Source organism: Rattus norvegicus, chromosome 15, assembly GCF_021556685.1.
Source record: "Rattus norvegicus strain SHRSP/BbbUtx chromosome 15, alternate assembly SHRSP_T2T, whole genome shotgun sequence".
NCBI classification, from domain to species: Eukaryota; Metazoa; Chordata; class Mammalia; order Rodentia; family Muridae; genus Rattus; species Rattus norvegicus.
Genome location: NC_141548.1, coordinates 38,482,618 through 38,503,488, shown reverse-complemented (window position 1 = coordinate 38,503,488; position 20,871 = coordinate 38,482,618). Strand labels below are relative to the sequence as shown.

At 49.7% G+C, this 20,871-nt stretch overlaps 1 protein-coding gene and 1 long non-coding RNA gene across 6 annotated transcripts in view; one reads left to right on the top strand and one right to left on the bottom strand.

The window, feature by feature from the left end:
- Positions 1–20,871, bottom strand: part of Spata13 (spermatogenesis associated 13) — a 129,294-nt gene that overhangs the window by 8,695 nt on the left and 99,728 nt on the right. For all 3 annotated transcript variants that reach the window (NM_001431427.1, NM_001431428.1, NM_001431429.1), the window contains 6 exon segments: positions 1,094–1,223; positions 2,660–2,892; positions 4,372–4,551; positions 7,056–7,241; positions 7,574–7,753; positions 9,604–9,740. In NM_001431427.1, the coding sequence (NP_001418356.1) occupies positions 1,094–1,223; positions 2,660–2,892; positions 4,372–4,551; positions 7,056–7,241; positions 7,574–7,753; positions 9,604–9,740 (1,046 nt within the window).
- On the top strand, positions 10,770–16,888 carry LOC148000981 (uncharacterized). 3 transcript variants are annotated; one of them, XR_015638833.1, is made up of 3 exons: positions 10,770–11,010; positions 12,732–13,058; positions 13,681–16,008. It is a non-coding gene; the product is annotated as an uncharacterized LOC148000981 (long non-coding RNA). The 3 variants fall into 3 exon arrangements; XR_015638834.1 differs by lacking the exon at positions 10,770–11,010 and adding an exon at positions 11,941–12,401; XR_015638832.1 differs by lacking the exon at positions 10,770–11,010 and having other exon boundaries at positions 12,644–13,058; positions 13,681–16,888.

The following is a 20,871-nucleotide window of genomic DNA, read 5'->3' as shown; positions in this document are numbered from 1 at the left end:
TTCTATTTCCTTCCCTAGGGCAATTGTGTGCCCCAGATTCTTCACTGAAAAAACAAGGGATCACCAGACAGCGATGTCTGAGGCATGCTCAGGGCTCCTGGGAAAAGCATTTTCTCTGTAGCCAACCCTGTTCTCAGTAACTCCAGCCCAATTCCTGCCTTCTCACCCAATACCTCCTCAGTCTGTGAAAGCCAGTTCTGATTAGTTGGTAGATACAGTGACCCATGTCTGGTTTAGCAACAATGTTAAAGGCTGTTCTTAGCTGCCATTTTACTGCAGAGGTGAGCAGTCCAGATTCCTGGGCCTGGAGAAGGTACTTAAACCTTTCAGGGCCTTCTCCCTGTCCCGTGAGTGATGCCTACTTCTAAGGAGCACTGAGAGGATTCCCTGCATTCATAAATGTGAACGTGGTGAACATGGTAAGGCACAACATACTCTGACATGTGTGTGCATGTGTGAGCACACGCACATGCAGATGGGTGTGCAAATAAGGCTAAGTACACCCATTGGACCATTACTATCAGGTAGGATTATCTGTACTATTAAATAATGATCATGTAGCCTCAGAAGTAATGTTTTCCTCCTCAACTTAGAGACAATAAAAGATAATTTGCTTCAATCATATAGGACCCAAATATGTCACCTGACTCGGGTCCCCCATGCTCCTATTGCTGTGTTCTATGACTGTGTGGGAACTGGCTCTGCAGGTCAGAGGACCAGACACTAACCAATGTACTAGTGTCCTTGTGCCTTTTAAAAATTACTTTTAATTGTCTACGTAGTGTGTATGCATATATGTAAGTGTATGGTCACGCGTGGGTCACATCGCCCGTGTGGAGGCTGGAGGACAACTCGCAGGGGTGAGTCCTCTCCTTTTACCACGTGGGGCCTGGGGATTAAAGTCACATCTGTGGTTTGGCACCTTTACCCTCTGAGCCACCTCACCTACTCAGACTTAATGTTTTTGGAGGCATTGTATGTTAAAAATCCCTCCAAATTAACATTCCATTAAAGCCAGAACGCACAGCGCCAATCACGGGAGGCTAAAGTATGTGTCACTGGGCCTCGCTGCGCATGTGTGAGTGGCACTCACCTCCCAGCCCACGATGGACACCTGCCAGCGGGCGATCTTGTCGATGCTCTCTAGCTTACGCTTGCGTTCATTGATCAAGCAGGCCACATTCTTCATGGCTTCATAGGCCGCCTTTATATTGTTGTAGTCGCTGCAAAGTGGGAAGTCCAGTTTAATTGCAAGACATGCAGCTCACAAGTAAGGGCTGACAAAATAAGGGCGCTCAGTCCCCAGATTTGTATGCGAATGGTCTAGACAAGGCTCTGAGTAGGAGCCATTGTTCCCGGTGAATGGACCACAGTGTGCACAGGTTAAGTGAGCTGAGGGAACTCGATTCACAATTCTTTTGGAATAAGAATGTTGCCTCTCATTTCCCAGAAATCACCATGAATGAAAGTAAATGCCACAGAAACCAAGTGTTAGTCATAGCAACTGTGAATTATTCTCACTAGTACAGAGAGCTGTCCTTGATCTCGGTTTTGATTTCGACACAGCCACTTCTGCTATATATAGCTGCTTCAAAATCATCTGCATCGAGTCTCACCTTCTACTTGTTTCAGGAGGGACATGAAAGGCCATGAACAACACAGCCTCATAGTCTTCCAGCAGTGCCCCAGCCCACGCCTCTAAAACTGTCAAGTACTGAAAACCCTAAAATCAAAATTTGCAATTTACACAGAGGCTAGGACACTGCGTGCCTCTATAAGAAAATGTTACGCTCAGGTTTCGCTCAGTGGAAGTCTTTTGCGGATGTTGTAAACCAGCAATTCAGTCAACAGGCGGGAGCACTTGGGCTCGTGTGACGGCACAGCAAGGACCCTGATGGACTGAGTTAGAATCTCAACAGGCTTGAGAGCAGAGGCGGGGGACCAGACACAAGGGAGCTCCAGTCCTTGGAAGTCTGCAGGACTGTCCGCAGAGCAAGTCCTGTCTTCACAGGCTATTCTCAGAGGCAGGGCGGGAGGCAAAACAAACAAGACTGGAACTGCCCAAGAAGTGGACCCCGGCAAAGAAAAGGGACAATGTTTTTTTGTTAAAAGTCCCTGAGGAAGGGCAGAATTTAAGCAGTTTTGCTGTTGCCTTTTTTTCTAGAACTTTTTTTTTGTTTTGTTTTATATAAAGAGAGAGGGAGGAAGGGAGGGAGGGAGGAAGGGAGGGAGACAGGGGACGGGGGGGGGGGAGAGGAAAGGAGCCAGCTGTGATGGCACAGCCTCTAATCCCAGCACTTGGGCGGCAGAGATAGGCAGATCTCTGAGTTCAAAGCCAGCCTGGTCTACAGAGTGAGTTCCAAGACAGCCAGGGCTACACAGAGAAACTCTGTCAGGAAAAAACCAAACAAACCAAAACCAATAGAATTCTTTTGTTTTTCTATTTCTGGAAGTCATAGAATATCTTCACATACTCTGTTAAAGCAATAAGCACTGTAAACATCTGAAAAACTTCTTCCATGAAGCTCAGAGGCCGTGTAGTAAATCTACCACACCACCACCACCACCACCACCACCACCACCACCTGTCCCTGCCGTTGCAGAAGCACCAGGCTGGCTGGTGCTTGGTTCCATGGTCTCTGGATGGCCCCTGGCTTACCTGTGCTCCTGGGTGGTGTACTTGAGCAGCTCAGCCAGCTGCAGCGGGTATTTGCAGATCTTCTGCACCGGTGTGAGGAGGAAGCCATCCAGGGCTATATCGATCATCTGCTGGAGCAGGCGGCAGGCCTCAAAGAAGTGCCGGTACTTGCTCTGCTTCATGAGGTTGGACAACTCCACACAGGCTCCTGGGTGGTTGTTACAGTACTCAGAGTAGATGGCAAAGCCCTCTTGCTGGAAGGGAAGGCAACCTCATCAGTCAGCGGCTCTGGGCTGACAGTGAGGACACTCTGGAGAAGAGGGGGACAGGCCAAGACCGCAGGGCAATCCAGACTTGATGCTGGCCTTTATGGCTGGTGAGTAGGAAGATTGTGGTACGGAGGTAGTGGTAGCTGGGTTCTCTCTAAGGAAGGGTAGAGGGTATCCTACCACTGTGCTCGCTCAGTTCCTGAGCCTGCAGCTGGTACAGCAGAGGGGCAAAGCAATGCTCTGAGTGAGGCTCAACATCCTCACCCCCTCCTTCCACTGATAAACTCTGGCTTGGAGGTACCACAGGATGCCGACGCACTCCCTAGCTATCCCCTGGGGCTAGTTCCACGTGTTACACCTTCTCTGACTGAAAGGTTCCATCCATGTCCCTTCTCTCAACCGTCTCACTCTGAGGGGCAGCCACACTGCTGCCCTGCCACTCTCATGCTGTCCGCCCTCCTGGGATGGAGCTGCACTCTTTCCTCTGCCCAGCAATCCTTTCCCTCAGGACTAGGTAGACATTGCTTTAAAAAAGCCCTGCCACTGGGTGCGAGTCTACATTCCTAGCCACCACCTTTTCTCCAGCCTCGAAGAGTTGTTGGGCCATGCGCTCACAACTATCCTTCCTTCCTGTTTCCCCCATCCCACCATGCATGCCTGACTGAGCGTAAATGCAGCAGGTTTCCCAAGTCCCCCTTCCCCTCCACGTGATTTCCCACCTCCTACCTGCTACCTCCATTGCATAGATACCAGAGACCACTGCTCTTTCTTTGCTGGTACAATTAGCCTTGCCAGACTCCTTGGAAGATACCTTTTAAAACGTCTCCTTTTCCTTGTACCCTGGGCTATCATTACCCAACAGGGCTGACCATGGCAGCGACCAGCAGTTAAGGATCTTCTGTGCTTGAGGCCACTCACCTGACTGCTCTTGCCCTGCTTTTGCTCACCTCAAAGCCTCTCCCTAGCCACCCACAGGACCAGACTACTCGCCACACAGGTCTCAAAGATGCTTGGACACCCAGGGACCCACTCCTGACTGCCTTCCTAAGGAGCCTCCATGCTCAGCAATTAAAGGTCTATCCTCGCCAGCTCTAGCCTCCTGCCTCTAGAAAACCACCGGGGCCAGCACCCAGGAAGTGAGGGGATATTGCTGCTGTTGTTAGCACTACTAGAACTATTTCCTAAGCACAGTAATAAGATCTCTGAACTCTTCTACTGTCGGCTATAGTCAGTCGAATAGTAAGTGTCAATAACTCATGTCACCAGCATTGAACCTCGGAGGTTGTGTTGCCATCTGCCTATGAGCATGTGACCTTGGATCACTCACTCTTGTGGGAAGAAGACTCCTATCTACCTAATGGCAGTACATGAGGCAAGGCAGAAGCCTCTGGAATGTCTCTGGCCAAGGTATCTTTCTACGCTATTGTCTGACAGGATGTGATTAATGGAGGAAGGGTCACATACGTGCTGAAGAAAGCAGGATCCTATCTCACTTAAGTGAGGTTCTTCTTTGTTGTACTGTTTCTCGAGGTCTTTCAGAAACTTCCTTTGGAATTTGTAAATGTCTTCAATGTTTCCGAAAATAGTGGCTAGCTGCCCAACGGTGAACATTCCCGTGTGCTTACGACACTGTCGGATGTAGCCCTGCAAAGAACAAAAGCAAACTGTGTCGTTTAGAGACAGTTCAACAGGACAGTTTGTTGCTGCTTGTGTTTTGGCCCAATGTCATAGTCTTGGACTGAATTTTAGTTTAATTTTAGGATCGGCTCTCACTATGTAGCTCAGGCTGGTCACAAACTCTGCAGCCCTTCTGGTGTAGACTCCCGTGTGCTGAGGGATGACATGTATGGGGCACCATTCCCAAGGTGGGGTAAATTAGAGAGAATTATTTTTATCTCCGTGAGGCTGATGAAGACAGTCATACTTCTACAACTATAATTCGCCATAGATATTTTTAAGAACAAAATGAAAGTGAAAAGTTTCATGTGACCGGCTTCCAAGTTTCCAGAAGTGAGTTTCAAACAGAAGAGTTTACAAATGCGTGTTGTCGCTGTATGCACTGTGCATACATGCATTCGTGTCAGGGTGCAGCGTGTGTATGTTCATAGATGAGAGTCAGAGGCCAGCCTTGGGTGTCCTTCCTCAGGAAGTCCTTTTCATTTGAAACACAGTCCTCTGGACTGGAACTCTCCAAATAGACAAGGCTGGCTGGTAAAGATCCAGCCAGGAATCCACCAATCTCTACCTACTCACTGCCAGGCTTCCAGATATGTGACATGTCTGCCTTCATATTCCACACTTTTTAGATTCTAACTTTCCCAGCCAGGGAGATTAGTGTGTGAAGGCTTGCTATCAAGTCTGATAACCTGAGTCAATGTGGGGTTGGTTTATTAAATCATGGCAAAGACACAAGAACGTCTAGCCATGGACTCCGTCATCGCCTGCTTTCATTATATAGCAGGGGTCTATATAATTATGTACAGGGGTCTGAACATCTACTAAAGATCACCTGAGGTCTGTGCCTACCAAAAGATCTAACTAACTACTACTTTCCTAGTCACATGATCGGGGCTGTGCTCTGGCTTGGAAGAGTTAGTGGTACAGGAAGGAAAGGCCATATATGCACGTACAGTTACCTTAAGTAGCATTGTATGCTTAAACAGAACTGACCATTTAATAAAAAAATAAACCACTGCCTTCTTCATACGTGAACATGCATGTGTAGTATAAGGGTGTGTGGGTAGGCCTGCCCATTCAGGTACATGTGATCTTAATTACCTCTCCGTGTGTGTGTGTGGGGGGTGGGTGGGTGTGTGAAAGAGAGAGAGAGAGAGAGAGAGAGAGAGAGAGAGAGAGAGAGAGAGAGAGAAGCAGGCAGGCACAGACACACAGAGAGAGAGACAGAGAGAGAGAGAGAGAGAGAGAGAGAGAGAGAGACAGAGACAGAGACAGAGACAGAGACAGAGACAGAATGTCTCAGTAACTGGGACTCACAGTTTTGGCTATATTGGTTGACCAGAGAGGCCATGGGATCTGTCCATCTCCGCCTCCCAGTGCTGGGGTTAGAGACACGGCTACCATGGCCAGGTTTCATGTTGATGCTAGGGTTTCGGACTCACATCCTCACGCATGTGCAGCAAGACCCTAAATCACTCTATTCTTGTATGAATTTTAAAAGAACACACACTTTGACAATGCAGATTCTAAGCTTAGGGGCACCCTGTCTTCCAACCCTTCCTCTAAATTTCAAGGTCTCAGTTCCCTCATCTGCAACAGGCAACTAAGAGGACGTGTGCCCAGAGATAATAGTGACAGGAGCTGAGCCAGGTAACAGGGCAGTCCACAGTCTGGGCTCCTCAGTGGTTAGCCGGAACTGTGACTTTAAAGCCCACAGGCTTGTGCAGCAGGGAGGCAAGCAGTATCAGGCCATGCTCATCCATGCCACAACAGGCTGTCCTGACGTAAGCTTGTCACTAGCTCTGAGTGTCCTGACTTAAGTGTGTCACTAGCACTGAGTGTCCTGACGTAAGCTTGTCACTAGCACTGAGTGTCCTGACGTAAGCTTGTCACTAGCTCTGAGTGTCCTGACTTAAGTGTGTCACTAGCACTGAGTGTCCTGACGTAAGCTTGTCACTAGCACTGAGTGTCCTGACGTAAGCTTGTCACTAGCACTGAGTGTCCTGACGTAAGCTTGTCACTAGCTCTGAGTGTCCTGACGTAAGCTTGTCACTAGCTCTGAGTGTCCTGACGTAAGCTTGTCACCAGCACTGAGTGCTCAGAGCTGAAGGAGCAGCGCTGACATCAACATCCAGAGCTATGCAGCCCACAGGATCCACAAAATGACAGCCAGCTCAGGAGGGCAGCCTTCCAGCTTTCCATCAGTAGACTAATGGTCAGTTCTCCAAAACCAGGTAAGCCCACTGAATAAAAAGCTGGACATGGAAGTCAGTGTCCATAATCCCAGCAGTTGCTACACAGTCACACACCGTCTCCCCCTGACTCCTGATACCAATTATCACCGAAAAGACCATGGCGGCATCGCCAAGTAGGACCACATTTTCACCCGTGTGGCAGCAACCCAGTGCCATGCCTGAGAATCTAATGAGACGCACTGGGTCGGAGGAGGTGGTAACCTGATTGACACTGACCTCGCAGATGTCCTTGAGGTGCTTGATGTACACTCGCTCGGTGTTCATGATCTCCTGGATGACGTTGGTCCGCATCTGCTGCTGGCTCTCGGGGTGCTTGTGGCGGGTTTTGCTGGCGTCCTCGTCCTGCTCCTCCCCCTGGGAGCTGCTGCAGGGCTCGGGCAGCTCCTCCTGGTTGACTCGAAGCTGCAGGCCACACACAGGAGGCAGGTGGCTTAGGGGAGAGGAAGTGGTAGCAGGACCAAGGTGGAGACTTCCCTGGCCTCTGATCTCTGTGCTGAGTTCACAAGTCACAGTGCCCTCGATGAGTGTTCGTGGGCAGAAGCAATCCCAAGTAGCTCTAAGGTATTATTAAGGTTTCTACTCCATCCAGCCCTATTTCCCTCAGCTCTGGCTTCCGTGTGGTATCAAACACAGTGACAGAAGAGCTGGGCCTGGGTGAAGACTGAATCTTTTGGAACTCTACGGCAATCCCCTGCCCATGAACACCCCAGGACAGCTCAGAGGGCCACACTTACCCTAACAAAGCTGGCAGGGAACCAGGCCTCTTTGTCTTCATTCCGGCCCCACCACCAGTCCTTGTTGGAGGCTTCCAGGACCTGGATGACATCTCCGGCCTTGAAGCCTAGTTCCTGGTCATCCATGGTCACATGGTCCCACAGTGCTTCTGCACAGACCACGCTGCCATCGCTGATGAGCTGCAATGGAGACAGGAGAACATGCTTAGCATCTAGCAAAGTGGGCAGACGGAGAGGAGCCGCAGGCTCGGTATGCTTGCCAAGGGTGGCTGAGGCGTTCTACTCCGTCTGCAAAACTCCGTGCTCTCCAGGGAAACTGGTTGTATGAAACCAATGGAGGGAAACAGTATTAGGTAGGTTTCTGTGACCTGCTCTTAAAGGGCCACTCGGGTCAACTTTTAAAAGGTGTGTACACATGTTGGATGTGATAACACGTCTGTCATCCTGCCATGTGGGAGGAATTTGAGGGGGGCTCACAAGTTCAAGGCTAGTCTGGGCTATGCAGGAACCCCTTGGCTCATAGTGGAGTCACATCATGCTAAGTCATCTAAGTCAAAACCATCATAAACCCAGCATGTATTTACTACACCTAGTCACCGTGAACTGCTTACTCGGCCTTTTGTAGCGGAGCCCAGAACACCCCTATGAGCTCGTCTAACCGGAAGTGCATCATATGATGAGGCACCGAGTTATCACTTAAGTCCCTGAGCACAGTACTAAAGGGGAAGGAGAACAGAACGGTCATTCCACACCACTAATCCAAAAAATGATCCAAACTTACACGGGCATCTAGCTAGCTTCATGCTGTGGAAAAGTCAGAAATCTGGGGCAGGGAAGGAAGCTGGAGACTAGTTACCCAACAAACTCAGTATGTGGAATCGTTGCTTTAGAAAAATCTTCTGAGCCACCACACTGGATGTCAGAGCTGCACAGTGGTAAGCGGACACCTTGGTGAGGGCATGCTCCAAATGCTCCACTCCATAGTGTCAAGACATGAAGTCTTCCAGAGCGTTCCAAACAAAAGGGGATAATGCAGAGCGAGGCATGGTGGTGCCCGCCCTTAGTCCCAGAGCTAGGCATGGTGGTGCATGCCCTTAGTCCCAGAGCTAGGCATGGTGGTGCACGCCCTTAGTCCCAGAGCTTGGGAGGCAGAGGCAGGTAAATCTCTATGAATCTGAGGGCAGCCTGATCTACAGAGAGCTCCAGGACAGCTACACAGAGAAACCCTGTCTGGTGGGGAGTACAGGGGGAGAAAGACACCAAAAGGGAGTTGGAGTGCTAATGCAGTGTAGTAGAAACAAACCAACCCAAAACATGACTGGGAATAAGGAACAGGGTTAGTTCACCTGCCATTTGCTAACAAATCATTTCGCTTCCCCCTGACCCCCTGAGATGTCGGGGATAGAACCCAGAGCCTGGTGAACTCTGTGATTGAACTACCCGACCCTTATTTAAGATAGAGTCTCCAAAAGCTGCCCAGTGAGGACTTGAACTCGTGAGCTTTCTGCCTTAGCTTTCAGAGTGGATAGCATCACATGCATATACCAGGCCCAGTGTGACTTCATTTAACAAACACCGAAGGGTACTTTAAAATTCAGGCCAGTATTTTCATTTACCTCAGGGAAGATCTGTGAGGATCACCTGTAACGATGAACACTTCTGTTGTTGTTGCTTTTGGTTTTCTTGGTTTTGGAGACAGGTTTCTCTATGTAATCCTGGCTATGCTGGAATTTACTCTGCAGACCAGGTTAGCCTTGAACTCAGACTTCTCCCTGCCTCTGCCTCTGCAGTGTTGGCACTACCACTGAGTGAACACATTTAAACAGCTGCAAAGCCAGCCCTGAAGACTGGTACCTGCTTAGCTAAGTGCTTAGGGGAAGCTCAGTTACAGACATATCCCTGGACGATGACAGAGACTCAGTGCTGTACAGCAGCTAGCAGAGTCTAGCTCCAGGATATGCTAGGTAAACACTCAGTAGACAGCCACAGCCTTGAGAGCTGAGGATCTGGTACATGTGGGATTCCAATACCTCATTGATGGCCAGCTGTTCCCCGCCCGGCTGGAGGTATCGAGGGTTGGCCTGGCAGAGCTCCTCATAGCTGAAGTCTTCCTCACTACCATTGTCATCCACTAAGGCCGAGGACTCCGCACCTCCATCCGAAGAGACTGCAGGGAAAAAGCCAGAGGAAGCGTGTTTAAAAAGACACGGGCATGGCGGCTTACATCCGTGATCTCAGCACTCAGGAGGCAGAGGGAGGGGCGTTGCAGCAAATCTGAGACCGACACGGGTTACACCACGAGTTCCAGACCAGCCATGGTTACAGAACAGGACTCAGCTAACAACAACAACAACAACAACAACAACAACAACAACAACAACAACAACTTCTACTCCTCAAGGAAAGGGTTAGGAAATCTCCACAGACACTCTAACTCTGAGGTGGCTGCTGGTGCCAACAGCAGCTGGGCTCCAGTGTCCCAGCACCTTAGAAGTAGGGCATTTCAGATATTGCCTATGGTGCCATTTTATGAGTCAAAGGAGAGGGAATTATTTATGATTTAGAAGGAAATCCTCTCCAGTGTGGATATGAAGAACACAGAGAACACCAAGTATGGGGGATTGTAGCTCCAATTCCTGACCTGAGCTGAGGCAGGAGGATCACCACGGCTTAGAGGCCAACCTAAGATACTAAATAGGACTCTGCGAAGGAAAGGGAATGGGATAATGTTTTCAAGCAATGCGTTATTCTTGAGGAATTGGAGAGTTGGAGCTTCTGAAACATTCCTCTGCAGCCTGTGAGGGAACAACAGTACAGCTGAGGTCAGGAGGTCTCCACGTGGTCAGAATGGGCCACCCCTCCTCTTGGTCCATCCATCCACCCACAAGGAATGGTGTCCAGCATCACAACAGGAAATTGTGGGCATCTCTACCAAAACAGAAAGGAGTTTCAAAGATGAGGGCTTAACCAGGGCTACCGAGGTAATGGGTTTCAGAGAACCTAAAGCCTCCACTTTACTAAACCGGCACAATCCTAACTAGGTCATAAATGCTGGCCTGACACCCACAAGTAATGCAGCCCTTGCCCCTCATCAAGGGAACGTCTCTTCACATAGATCCACTGCAGAAACCACAACCAATAGAAACACAGAGTTCTTAGCGTCCCAGTCTATAAAACACTCCCACACCTAAGGCTCAGAGAACATTCCGGAAGAGGGGTCAGGAGGGCTGTAAGAGCCGGAGGATCTGGGAGTTTGCTGTGAGGCTGTGACTCCTAGCACTAAGCAAAGCTGACATGAAGTCCCAAACTCGAGCCGGAAAGGACAAGAGCAATGGATAAGTGAACGTGGATGGGAGGGCAAACCCATGAGCTAAACCCACACGGAGAACTAAAGGCAACCGAGGAATGCTAAGAGCGGGATTATCCAATAGCAAACGGTCAGACCTGAGAACATACATACAGTACCATGTACAGACTGAACAGGTTGCACTTGTGTATTTAGGAATAGGTGTGTGTGTGTGTGTTTAACAACTAGTGAAAAAGTCATACATCTGAAAGCGAGGAAAGGTATGTGAGAGAGCTTGGAGGGAGGAAAAGGAAGGGAACTGGAACACTTTAAAAAAGTAATTAGTAAAAAGGGTGGGGGTAGGGTTTGTTTGGAACACCACAGTACACAGATGTTCTTAGAACAATGGGTTCCTCTCACCACTGCTGAGTGCTTGAGACATACTGACTTAGCTCCCTCGCTACAGGAGCAGGGACATCTCTATCACCATGTTCTCCAGCAGGAGGTCCGCTGAGTGCTGGGGAACATGGGGGGATGCTCGTCTGCCTCCAAGAGCCAAGACCAGCAGCTGGTGAGCTGGAGCTCTGAGGAGAGCAAGGGGGCTCAGTGTCTAACACGTGAGCCAGACACTGGCTCACAAAGGTAGTACAGAGGCTTTAGAGAGGAAATGATACTGCTGAGAAGAGCTCTTGGGGGGGAGGAGGGGGAGGAGGGGGGCTAACCACCTCTCCTGTCAGGCCATGACACCAAGATAGCGCTGGACCAAGAGTAAACGGTAGCAAAATCTGAAGCATATATCACATGTGACTCCATGACCACAGACCCCTTTAAAGCAAAGCTTTAACTCCAAAGGTTTCCATTACTTACAACCGTGGTTGAAAAAAATTAAATGGAAATTTCCAGAAATAAACACCCTATGTCTGCCTGCTGGCTTATACTTAAGGTGCTACAGACAGACTCCGAGCTTTATAGCCTGGAAGCCTACATTATGTGTTTATTATTATTGTTATATTTTATTGTTGTTCATCTGAACCTTGTGAGTAGTTTACAAATTCAATATTATCAGAGTTATGCACAGGTAGGAAACACATAGTATATGTCAGGTTTGGTCTGGGGTTTCACGTATCCATGAATATCTCCTGTGGATGGGGGGCTTCTGGGCATGGGGTGAAAGGTGAGGATGGGAAGATGGAGGCAGGAGACTCCTGGGGCTACAGCAAGACACGCCTGCTCTTTCTGTGTGTGATTTTTATGACTGGTCTCACTACACAGCCCAGGCTGATCTAGAATTCATATCCCCGTGCCACAGCCAAGGGCTGGGTCACAGGAATGTGATACCAGTTGGCTTTTTTCTGAGTTTCAAGGTCAGGGTGTAATGAGCTTGTAGTCCAGGGTCCCCTTACACTGTAGGTTTCAGAAAGTAACTTGTGCAGAACGTGATAGGGCAGGACTGAGTGACTCCGCTACAATAGGAAGGGAAGTGGTGGGCTGCGGAGACCAGGCTGCTGCAGGGAGCAGACAACAAGGTACCACCCTGGAAAGGTGAGCAGAACAGGAGTCCATGCATGATGGACGTCACCCTCAGGCTGGGAACAAGGAAAGATGAGCTCACTCACCATGGTTCTGGAAGGACTGGTAAAAGGCATCACCATAGGAAGAAGCAGTTTGTTGGCAAGGAGGCCCCTCTGCTGTAGCCACCCACCCTGGGCTGCCTAAGCTCCCAAGAGCCTAAGCTCCACTCAGTTTCTTCCAGCAGCATGTGACCTGGCTGGGTACACCCATAAGCCCTTGTTTTCTTGTCTCACTCCCGGAGGCTGGGGTTCCCTGCCACCCACAAGCCTCACGAGGGTGCTGTAATGACCCCTCTTTCAGAGCTCTCCTGTCAGTCCTGAGGATCCACACCCATGCCCAGCTGTACACTGGTGTTGTAAAGGCTCTGGAGTCCATGAACTTTGGGCAAGCTCATGTGATGAAACTTCGCTCTGGCTGCAGTGGTGGCTGGCTGCCTGCAGTGTTCATCTCTTCTCCCACTCCAAGCCTCAGCTCCCACCCCTGAGTGCAGTCAGGTAAGCTCTGGCTACAGCGTAGTGAGCTGCCTTGGAAGTGCCTCATGGACTGAATCAAGCCGTTCCTGAACTTGCACCCAAAGCCAAGATGCATAGGAACACGCTCGGGAGCTCCTACGCTGTCCCGAATCTGGTATCCTTCTGACTCTCTAGGGAAAGGGTAGCCAGGTAGCCAGGGGTAGCCATCCGTGTGTACATGTGTGATATGAGTCCTTAGCACCTACAAGCTTCCCCCTCTTCTCAGGGATGTAAGGTCTTAAGGAAGCCAGACCTCAGCAGTCTGAGAATCATGGTACCGTGTGGTCCTTTAAATCGTACCTTCCATTCCCCTTCTGTGGCCACAGGCCTTGCAGGTGCAGAACTGAAGGCTACTTATTACGTAAATGGTCTATTACACATTCCCGGGGTATGTGTATGGGATGTTGATGAAGGAAGTCCAGGAAATAAGAGTAGATTTTTCTGTATGCACGAGTCAGCTGTCTCCGGCACCAGGGAGAGCACTAAAGATAAAAGCCTTTGTGAACTGGGGGAGGGAGTAGGAAGGGGAGTAGAGGTCTGTAATGGAAACAGCAGCCTGAGTGAGGCCTGGTGTCCTGCCTGGGTTTACAGCTAAAAGGTGCCAGTGACTGCGGGTGAGCAGACTAGACAAACCCTGAATCTGGCTGGGGCTCAGAGCTGCAGGAATCTTTGGATGTCAGCCAGCAGTGACCTGGCACTGCCCAACACCACTGGCATTTCTCCTTATCACATTTCAGCTACGGCTGAGACAGATTTAAAGAGAGAAGAAAAGAAAAGAAAAGCACAGGGGCCTCTCAGAGCAAAACCCTGAAAATGACACTTTACCCACAAAGAACCACTAAACAATGTTGGGCCAGTGAGGACTCTGCCACCTGATCTGCCCGTTGCTGGGAAAATCAGTTTGTTTGTTTTAAAGCCAGGAGCTATCATCTTCAATCCATAATTTCAGGAGTGGGAATATAAAGAATTCACTGGGAAGGTGCCATACTTCACAGGGGATGGGCTTGCAGAGTGACAAGGACGAATGACTAGTGACCTGAGCTGCTGCTGTAAATGCTTACAAGAATGAGGTGGGTCATGGGACAGGCTCAGCGAGCACCCCAGAAGCAAGGTGGCTTCCACTGGCCCAGGTGCCACTCAGCTCCCCACTAGCTAACTGGGGTGGGCGTGGCTAGAGGCAGATGTGCAGCCCGTAGGGAAGAATGGCTCCCATAAAGACAAGAAGACAAAAGTTGGACCGAGGACCATACCAACCTTCCTATACCCATCACTACTGGGTACCAAGTGCAAGCTGCAAGACACGTATGCGTCTACATCAATACTCTGCAGGCTGCCTGCCGTGCTGGCTTCACTTTCTGGCTAAAGAACCCTGGGCAAAGACGCCTGACCCCTTTCAAGTTCAGCCCTGACAACTGTAATGGAAATAGGTTTTCATGTTTCATATATTCAAAGGTCATTCTTCTTCTCCGTGTCCCATGGCCTACCTGGACTCTACCTTCCCTTCCAAAGAGGACAAGAACCCAGCCACTTTCCACCTATCTCCCCCTAACAGGACCACTCAGCTACCCCTTGTGTGTCTTCCTGCCTTATCCCACTCACTACCAACTGCACCACTGCTCGTCAGCCTCGGGGAGTCAAAGCCCCGAGGTCCTCTACACACCATGTCGCCCTGGTTCTGATGGCATCCTGATGCTCCTACATGACACCCTTCCTCAGACAAGACTCATGCTTCTTAACCATCCCATTTAAAAGCCACATCTTCAGGCAGAGGCAGGAGGATTGCTGTACGTTCAAAGCCAATCACACGAGGGCTAAGTGTGGAGAGCCTATCTCAACCAATCAGTATAAATAACTAAATGCATCCTAAAATGAAACTGGGGCTGGCAAGATGGCTCAGTGGTAAAGACGCCCAACGCCAGGCCTGAGGGCTTGGGTTCTATCCCCAGGATTCACGTGGTGGAAACAGAGAACTGACTCTCAGCAGCTGTCCCCTGACCTCCCGGTGTGCATACATAAACAACAAACAAAATGATTTTAAGAAAACACATAGAAGTGCAGAATATTCTTTTACTGGGCGCTGTGTGGTGGGACTTCGATGGAATGTTCTTCCCTTTCCCATTCCAGGGCAGCCCTGGCCATCTCTGCAATGCCAGTTACAGGTAATGAGATAGACGATCTGTGTGAGAGACAGTAACGTGGGCTGAGAACAAAGCTTCAATACTTCCACACTGCTCTGGGAGTGGCAGTAACTGCTAGGCTTCTGATGCTTTAAGCTTTGTTCCTCCTAGCGAGGCTGAATGGCCTCCTAAGTTTGTCTTCATTGTTTGCCTTCTGGGACCTTAAAGATGTCTATGATTTAAAGTTCCCCCTAAACCTAAGGACTCCCAGAGTTGCCTGTCCCAGGGGCGAGAGATGGATGCTTCTTCTCTGTATGCTCAGTGCCCCATGTAAACACCTGCTTCAGAGAAGACACCCAGTGCTGTCCACGGAGGATGCAAGCTGCCAGCAGGGAAGAGAGGTTCCAAGAAGTTACATAACCGAGTAAGTCTGTGCCAGGCCAGGCCAGGCCAGGATGGACACCAGGTCTCCTTGACTCGAATCCCAGCACCCACCTCAGATTATGGCTAGAAAATTCCACAGTAGGTCTTCACCCCTTGCATCTAATTCCCCACCTGTGCCCGGGGCTGCCTTCACAGAAATTCAGAATCCTGGTGGTTTTACGAAAAGCTCCCTGCAGCATCCAAGGCCTCCTTGGACTGACTTCATTCTGCTCCAGTGGTCTGACTGGTGCCAGACACTTGCAGTAAACGATTTTCATCTGAGCTCAACACTGCTAATGGGGAAAGAGCAGCTAAATGCCCTGGTGTGTGCCTGATGGATTCCTGATGGATGCCAAAGCCCACACCTGCCTCTGGTGGGGGGGGACCTCTTCCCTGAGGCCCGGTACTCTGAAGTCACTTCTACAAGCTGCCGAAGGCTCTAAATACCTCTGCTATCCATGGGAGTCAGTAAAGCCGACTTATTAAGCCACAGTGATTTTGAGTAATAAAGAACTGATAATGTAACTTCTCAAAATGTAATTCCACAAAGTCAGGAGAACTGGTTGTTTTGGCTAGTCGTTTTGAGACAGTCTCACTATGTAGCCCAGGCTCCCCTCTTCTATCTCCCCCCTTCTCTCCAATGCTGGGATTATGTGCCTATATCTCCACAAGCAGCTAAACATGTAATTTTTCTTTTTAGTCTAATTTTTTAAAACCCCAGCTTAAGCCCTTTTTAAAGCGCAGTTGAGTAGTGTTAGGGTATGCTCCACAGCTGTGCTTGGACATCCAGAACTCTCATCTTGCAAAACCAAAACCCTGTACAAACACTAACTTCCTTTCCTCCTCTCTCCCCTGCCTACTCCTTGCCAACCACAGCTCTATTTCCTGTTTCTGTAAGCATTTCAGACGGTTTGTGTCCGTGTAGTGTCAGCCTTGCTGTGAGCGTTTCACTCAGCACAGTACACTCATGGTCCTTCCGTGCTGCCCAAGTCACAGTTCCCTCTGTATCAAGGCTGTGTGTGCTGCCCTCTCTGTTCCGCATGTCTGCCCCATGTGCTGAGCCTACCAGGCGCTCCTACCCCTCGGCCATCTGCACGAGTGTGCTCACCATGCCTTGGAAGTCCTGCTTTCAGTTCTTTGGGTTCTGAACTCAGTCATGATAGAGGTGATGTTGCTCATTCTGCTATAAGATTTTGTTACAAGTATGGAAAAAGACACTTTTTCTCCTTGTGACATTCTTTTTTGTTAAAGACAGAGTTAACATTACTTCCCACACCCTCTAATCCTTCCCAGATCCCTCTCAAACTCATGGTCTTCTTTAATTATGGTCTCTCTCTCTCTCTCTCTCTCTCTCTCTCTCTCTCTCACACACACACACACACACACACACACACACACACACACACACACACACACAAGAATAAATGTATAAATACAACTTCCTGATTCTGTTTAGTATTACTCCTGTGTACTGATCATAGGGCAGTCAGCTTGGTACTGTGTAATCGTTTCAGAGCGCATCCCTGGGGAAAACTAATTCTCCCTCTCTCAGCAAAATAATCCCGTACACATGGAGAGAAGGCTGCTCAAAACCAGTCACTTTAAGATGCCAAACCCTTAGGTCTCACCCACCCCAAGAGCAGACAAGTTATATTTCTAAGTACTTGCTAACTGAAGCTTTAGCCAAATTCAGGAAGGACTTCCCCTTATCTTCTTTTTTCGATATTTGAACAGCTGGGGATTGAACCCAGAGCCTTGAGTATGTTAAGAGAGTCCATACCTCATCTTCTATCAGATCTGTGTGCTGAGGTCAGCACATACGTCAGGCTAGAGAAATGCTGGAAGAACACTTTTCAAGAGCCCACCAGCTTCAGAAACAGGACACAGTGGGTTCAGCTCACTCTGGTTGGTAAGCACCCACCCTTAGGCAGGCTGTTTCTCTGGGGCACTGTCTGCGTGTTCAATGGCCCTGTCCCTTTCACATGGCCTCTAGAAGTTTGTTCTGAAAGGCACCTCCTGACGTCCAAGTTTGTTACCTTGTTGGACAAGGGAACAACCCTCTATCGGACATCTGAGAAACTCCAGCCAGATAGGACCCCAGGATGGGGTGCAGAGGGCTACATGCTACCTAGGGAGAAGGGGCCAAGGCCTAGGCTCCTGTGGCCACTGGTGAACAGGACTCTTAGGAACACAATCAGAAACACAATGAATGGCAGCTCCATTCCTTGTGAAATCAGCAGGCCATGCTCTCCAATCTCAGGGAGACTGATTCTAAAGAAATGACCTCACACAGCATCAGCACTGGAGGCAAGCTTTGTACCCCCTTCCTGGCTAGTCTCTGGAAAACAACTGCTGTGTCCCCTCCCCACCCCCACTGCCCCCACCCCCATGCCTGATGTGGCTTTCTTCTCCAAACAAACAAGTCTCTTTCTTGCTGGCTTATTGTTGCAAACTGACAGGGCTTTTTTAAGGCACTGAACTGCGGAGTCCCAAGAGCTTGGTCTGAGTCCCAGGGAGGCCACCTTGGGAAAGCCATGATCTCTGGGCCTTTGGCTTTCTCTTGTGTAACTGAGAAAAACACCCCTGACCCGCACTGTCTGAGGCGGATGTGAAGCAAGGTGAGAAGGCCCCAAGCCTTTCAGCTAGTGTTCAGGGCTGGGTCTGGAGGTGGCGCAGCAGCTGGGAAGGGATGGGCTGTCACCCACAGACTTGCTAATGCAGTGCCCTTTCCCAGCCTGGCAGCAGGGTGGGGATTTCCCCAACGCTTTGTTTGGGGGAAATTCCCGTGCTTAGAGTAGTCTGTTAAAAACATACATTTCAGAAAACCTCCTGCCTGCCGCTCACTACACTTCCTCCAGGCTGAGATAAGCTATTCCAGCTTCCCCCTCTTCAAAAGCGGAAATGGCCTCACAGGCCGGCAGCTGTGGTTACAGCTGATGGTGGGCCGAGCCCCTCAGCCCAGAGAGCCACCCTCAGGCCACCTCCTTGCCCACAGAGGGAACCAGCAATGTCCACCCAGCTACAGCCATACCTTATTCACTCTTCTTCAGGGGCTGCCCCACACCCAAGGGCATGGCTCCCTGCCCCAATGGAGAAGGCTTAGAAAATCCCACCTTATTCTCTGGTGATACTGAGCCAGGACTAAGAGGAGAGCTGTTTCCAAAAGCCTCTCAGATGGCTTCGGGGTCAGACAAAAACTGAGGCAGTGGGCCTGTAAGTTAACCTCCCATGGCAGCACACCCATGGACCTGTTCGACGATGTGTGTCTGTGGCCCGGCCCCAGCACGCCACGCCAGACCATACCACAGCTTGTACAGCAGTGGAAACACTGGTGCTGAGGAACGCTCCCGGTCCCTGTTCTGATGGGAGAAATTGTTTTGCTCCCTCCCTCACCAAGAGCTCAGAGTTCTGAATCATTCTTAAAGGTCAATTGTCTCTTTCTAGTAGAGGGTTTCCTAACTTTCTGTCTCTTATCTGTGCTTCGATGCCCTACAATAACCATCTCTGACCCGGGCACGGGCTTAACCTCTTTCAAAACACCTCGTGTACACTTATTATCCTAAGCCGTATTACTGTTATTCCATTCCACGACTATGTCCCACAGACCTTAAGGACAGGGACTCATTTGTGAGCCACTGTGTGCTGCAGACTGAACTAAATAAAGCATGGGGCGTCTTTCACAGTTGAATATAAACTCTAACTATCATGTCCTGCTGCCTTGAAGTCCATTCTTCAAAAATAGTTATCTTTGCATCTGTGGAGCATACAAACCAACAATAAGGCTCAAACAGAGCCCAGAAATAGTCGCCCTTGTTGGTTATCCTTTATAACATCTAAGATCTTAAAAAAAAAACCGAAAAAAAAAAACAAAAAAAACAAAAAACAAAAAAAAAAAAACAATTCTCCACATGCAGCTCTCACAGGCACTCGACGTGCGTCAGGCTGTCCAGAGCCAACAGGAGGAAGACACATCACAACCCAGCCTAGTCATCCAACCTTCTAGAAGTGGGTTTACTTTCCTACAGATGGCTTGGTAAGTCTTTCCATTTCATCAAAGCCACCCCTTGGTGTAGTCAGCTTGCCTGGAGTTCCGCTATCCACACTCTGGATCACTGTGCTCATCTGTAAACTGACTAGACAGGATGAGTTGGGATGGGAAGCCTGGGTGGCAGCCAGGGGAAACTTGGCCTCTCTATGCCCTGTGACGAGCCCCAGCTTCACCTATGGCATGTCCTAAAGTGTCTGTAGTCTCCTCAGTCCCACCACTGTCGGGCCCTGGTTTTGATGGCGGCTGGCCACATCCATCCTTGCTGCCTGACACCTGAGGGGCTACATCCCTCTACCACTGACTAGGTCCTCCTGCCAGCCAAGGAAGCCGGGTTGCTCACATGTATCCCGCATGGTATTCAACACTAACAAGTTCCAGAATTACCATCATTTATCCAGGGAAGCAGCAGCAACTACAACCTCACTGCTAACTGGTGTCAACTAGCTGTGGTGGTGTCCTGTGCCTATATGCTCAACCCTCAAGATTGTTAGACAGGAGGTTCTTGAGTTCAGGACCAGACTGACTGGACTAAGAGATCCCACTTAAAAGAAGAAAAAAACCCTGGAAATTAAAAAATGGGGGTCACATCTACTGTTCCCGATTGGGAGAAGCATCTAGCAGCTGACCCTGGGGTTCATTCCTCTCTCCTGCCCTCTCAGGGGTGCCCTGGGCAGAAACCCACCAACAGGAGCTTCAGTTCTTTTGGATAATTATTATTACAAGACATCCCACCATTTGCCATGATTTTACCTGTGCTCGTGCACAGTATGCCAAGACTCTGAGACAGTTCTTGGAAGCTCACGGCTTGAGTGAAGTCCCAGAGTTGGGAAGTAAAGCAGACTGGCTGGAGATTGGCCCCTCCATAGTGGTTCAGCAGAGAAGCTAGGCTGGTCACAGAAGCTGAGTACCCATCCATTCATTCCCCAAAGGACGAGCCTTTATGAAAGACTCCAGAGTCCCACACATCGCCGGTAACATGGGGAGAGCATTCCTCTTGACAGGCAACCCAAGGTGAAGGGGGCTGCAGGAAGACATCATCCCTTTATCTCCCTGTCCCTCTCTCCTGGCTTTACTCTGCCGTGCCACGTCTGATGGCAGGTGCTGTGATTGAGCCTGTCACTCACTCTAGTCTTGTTGGATAGTCTGCCAGAGACAGAAACCATAACCACATCCCTGTCCTGAAGAACACTATCCAAACAAGGAAGAAAGCAGCGACTACAGACAGCCTCGCTGCCGGCTGGCCCTTCCTTCAAGCTGTCAACCACAGTTCCCATTCACCCCAGCACACCGTCCTGGCACCTATTTAAGGCAAGACCAAAGACAAGCTCTGTTTTTAGAGC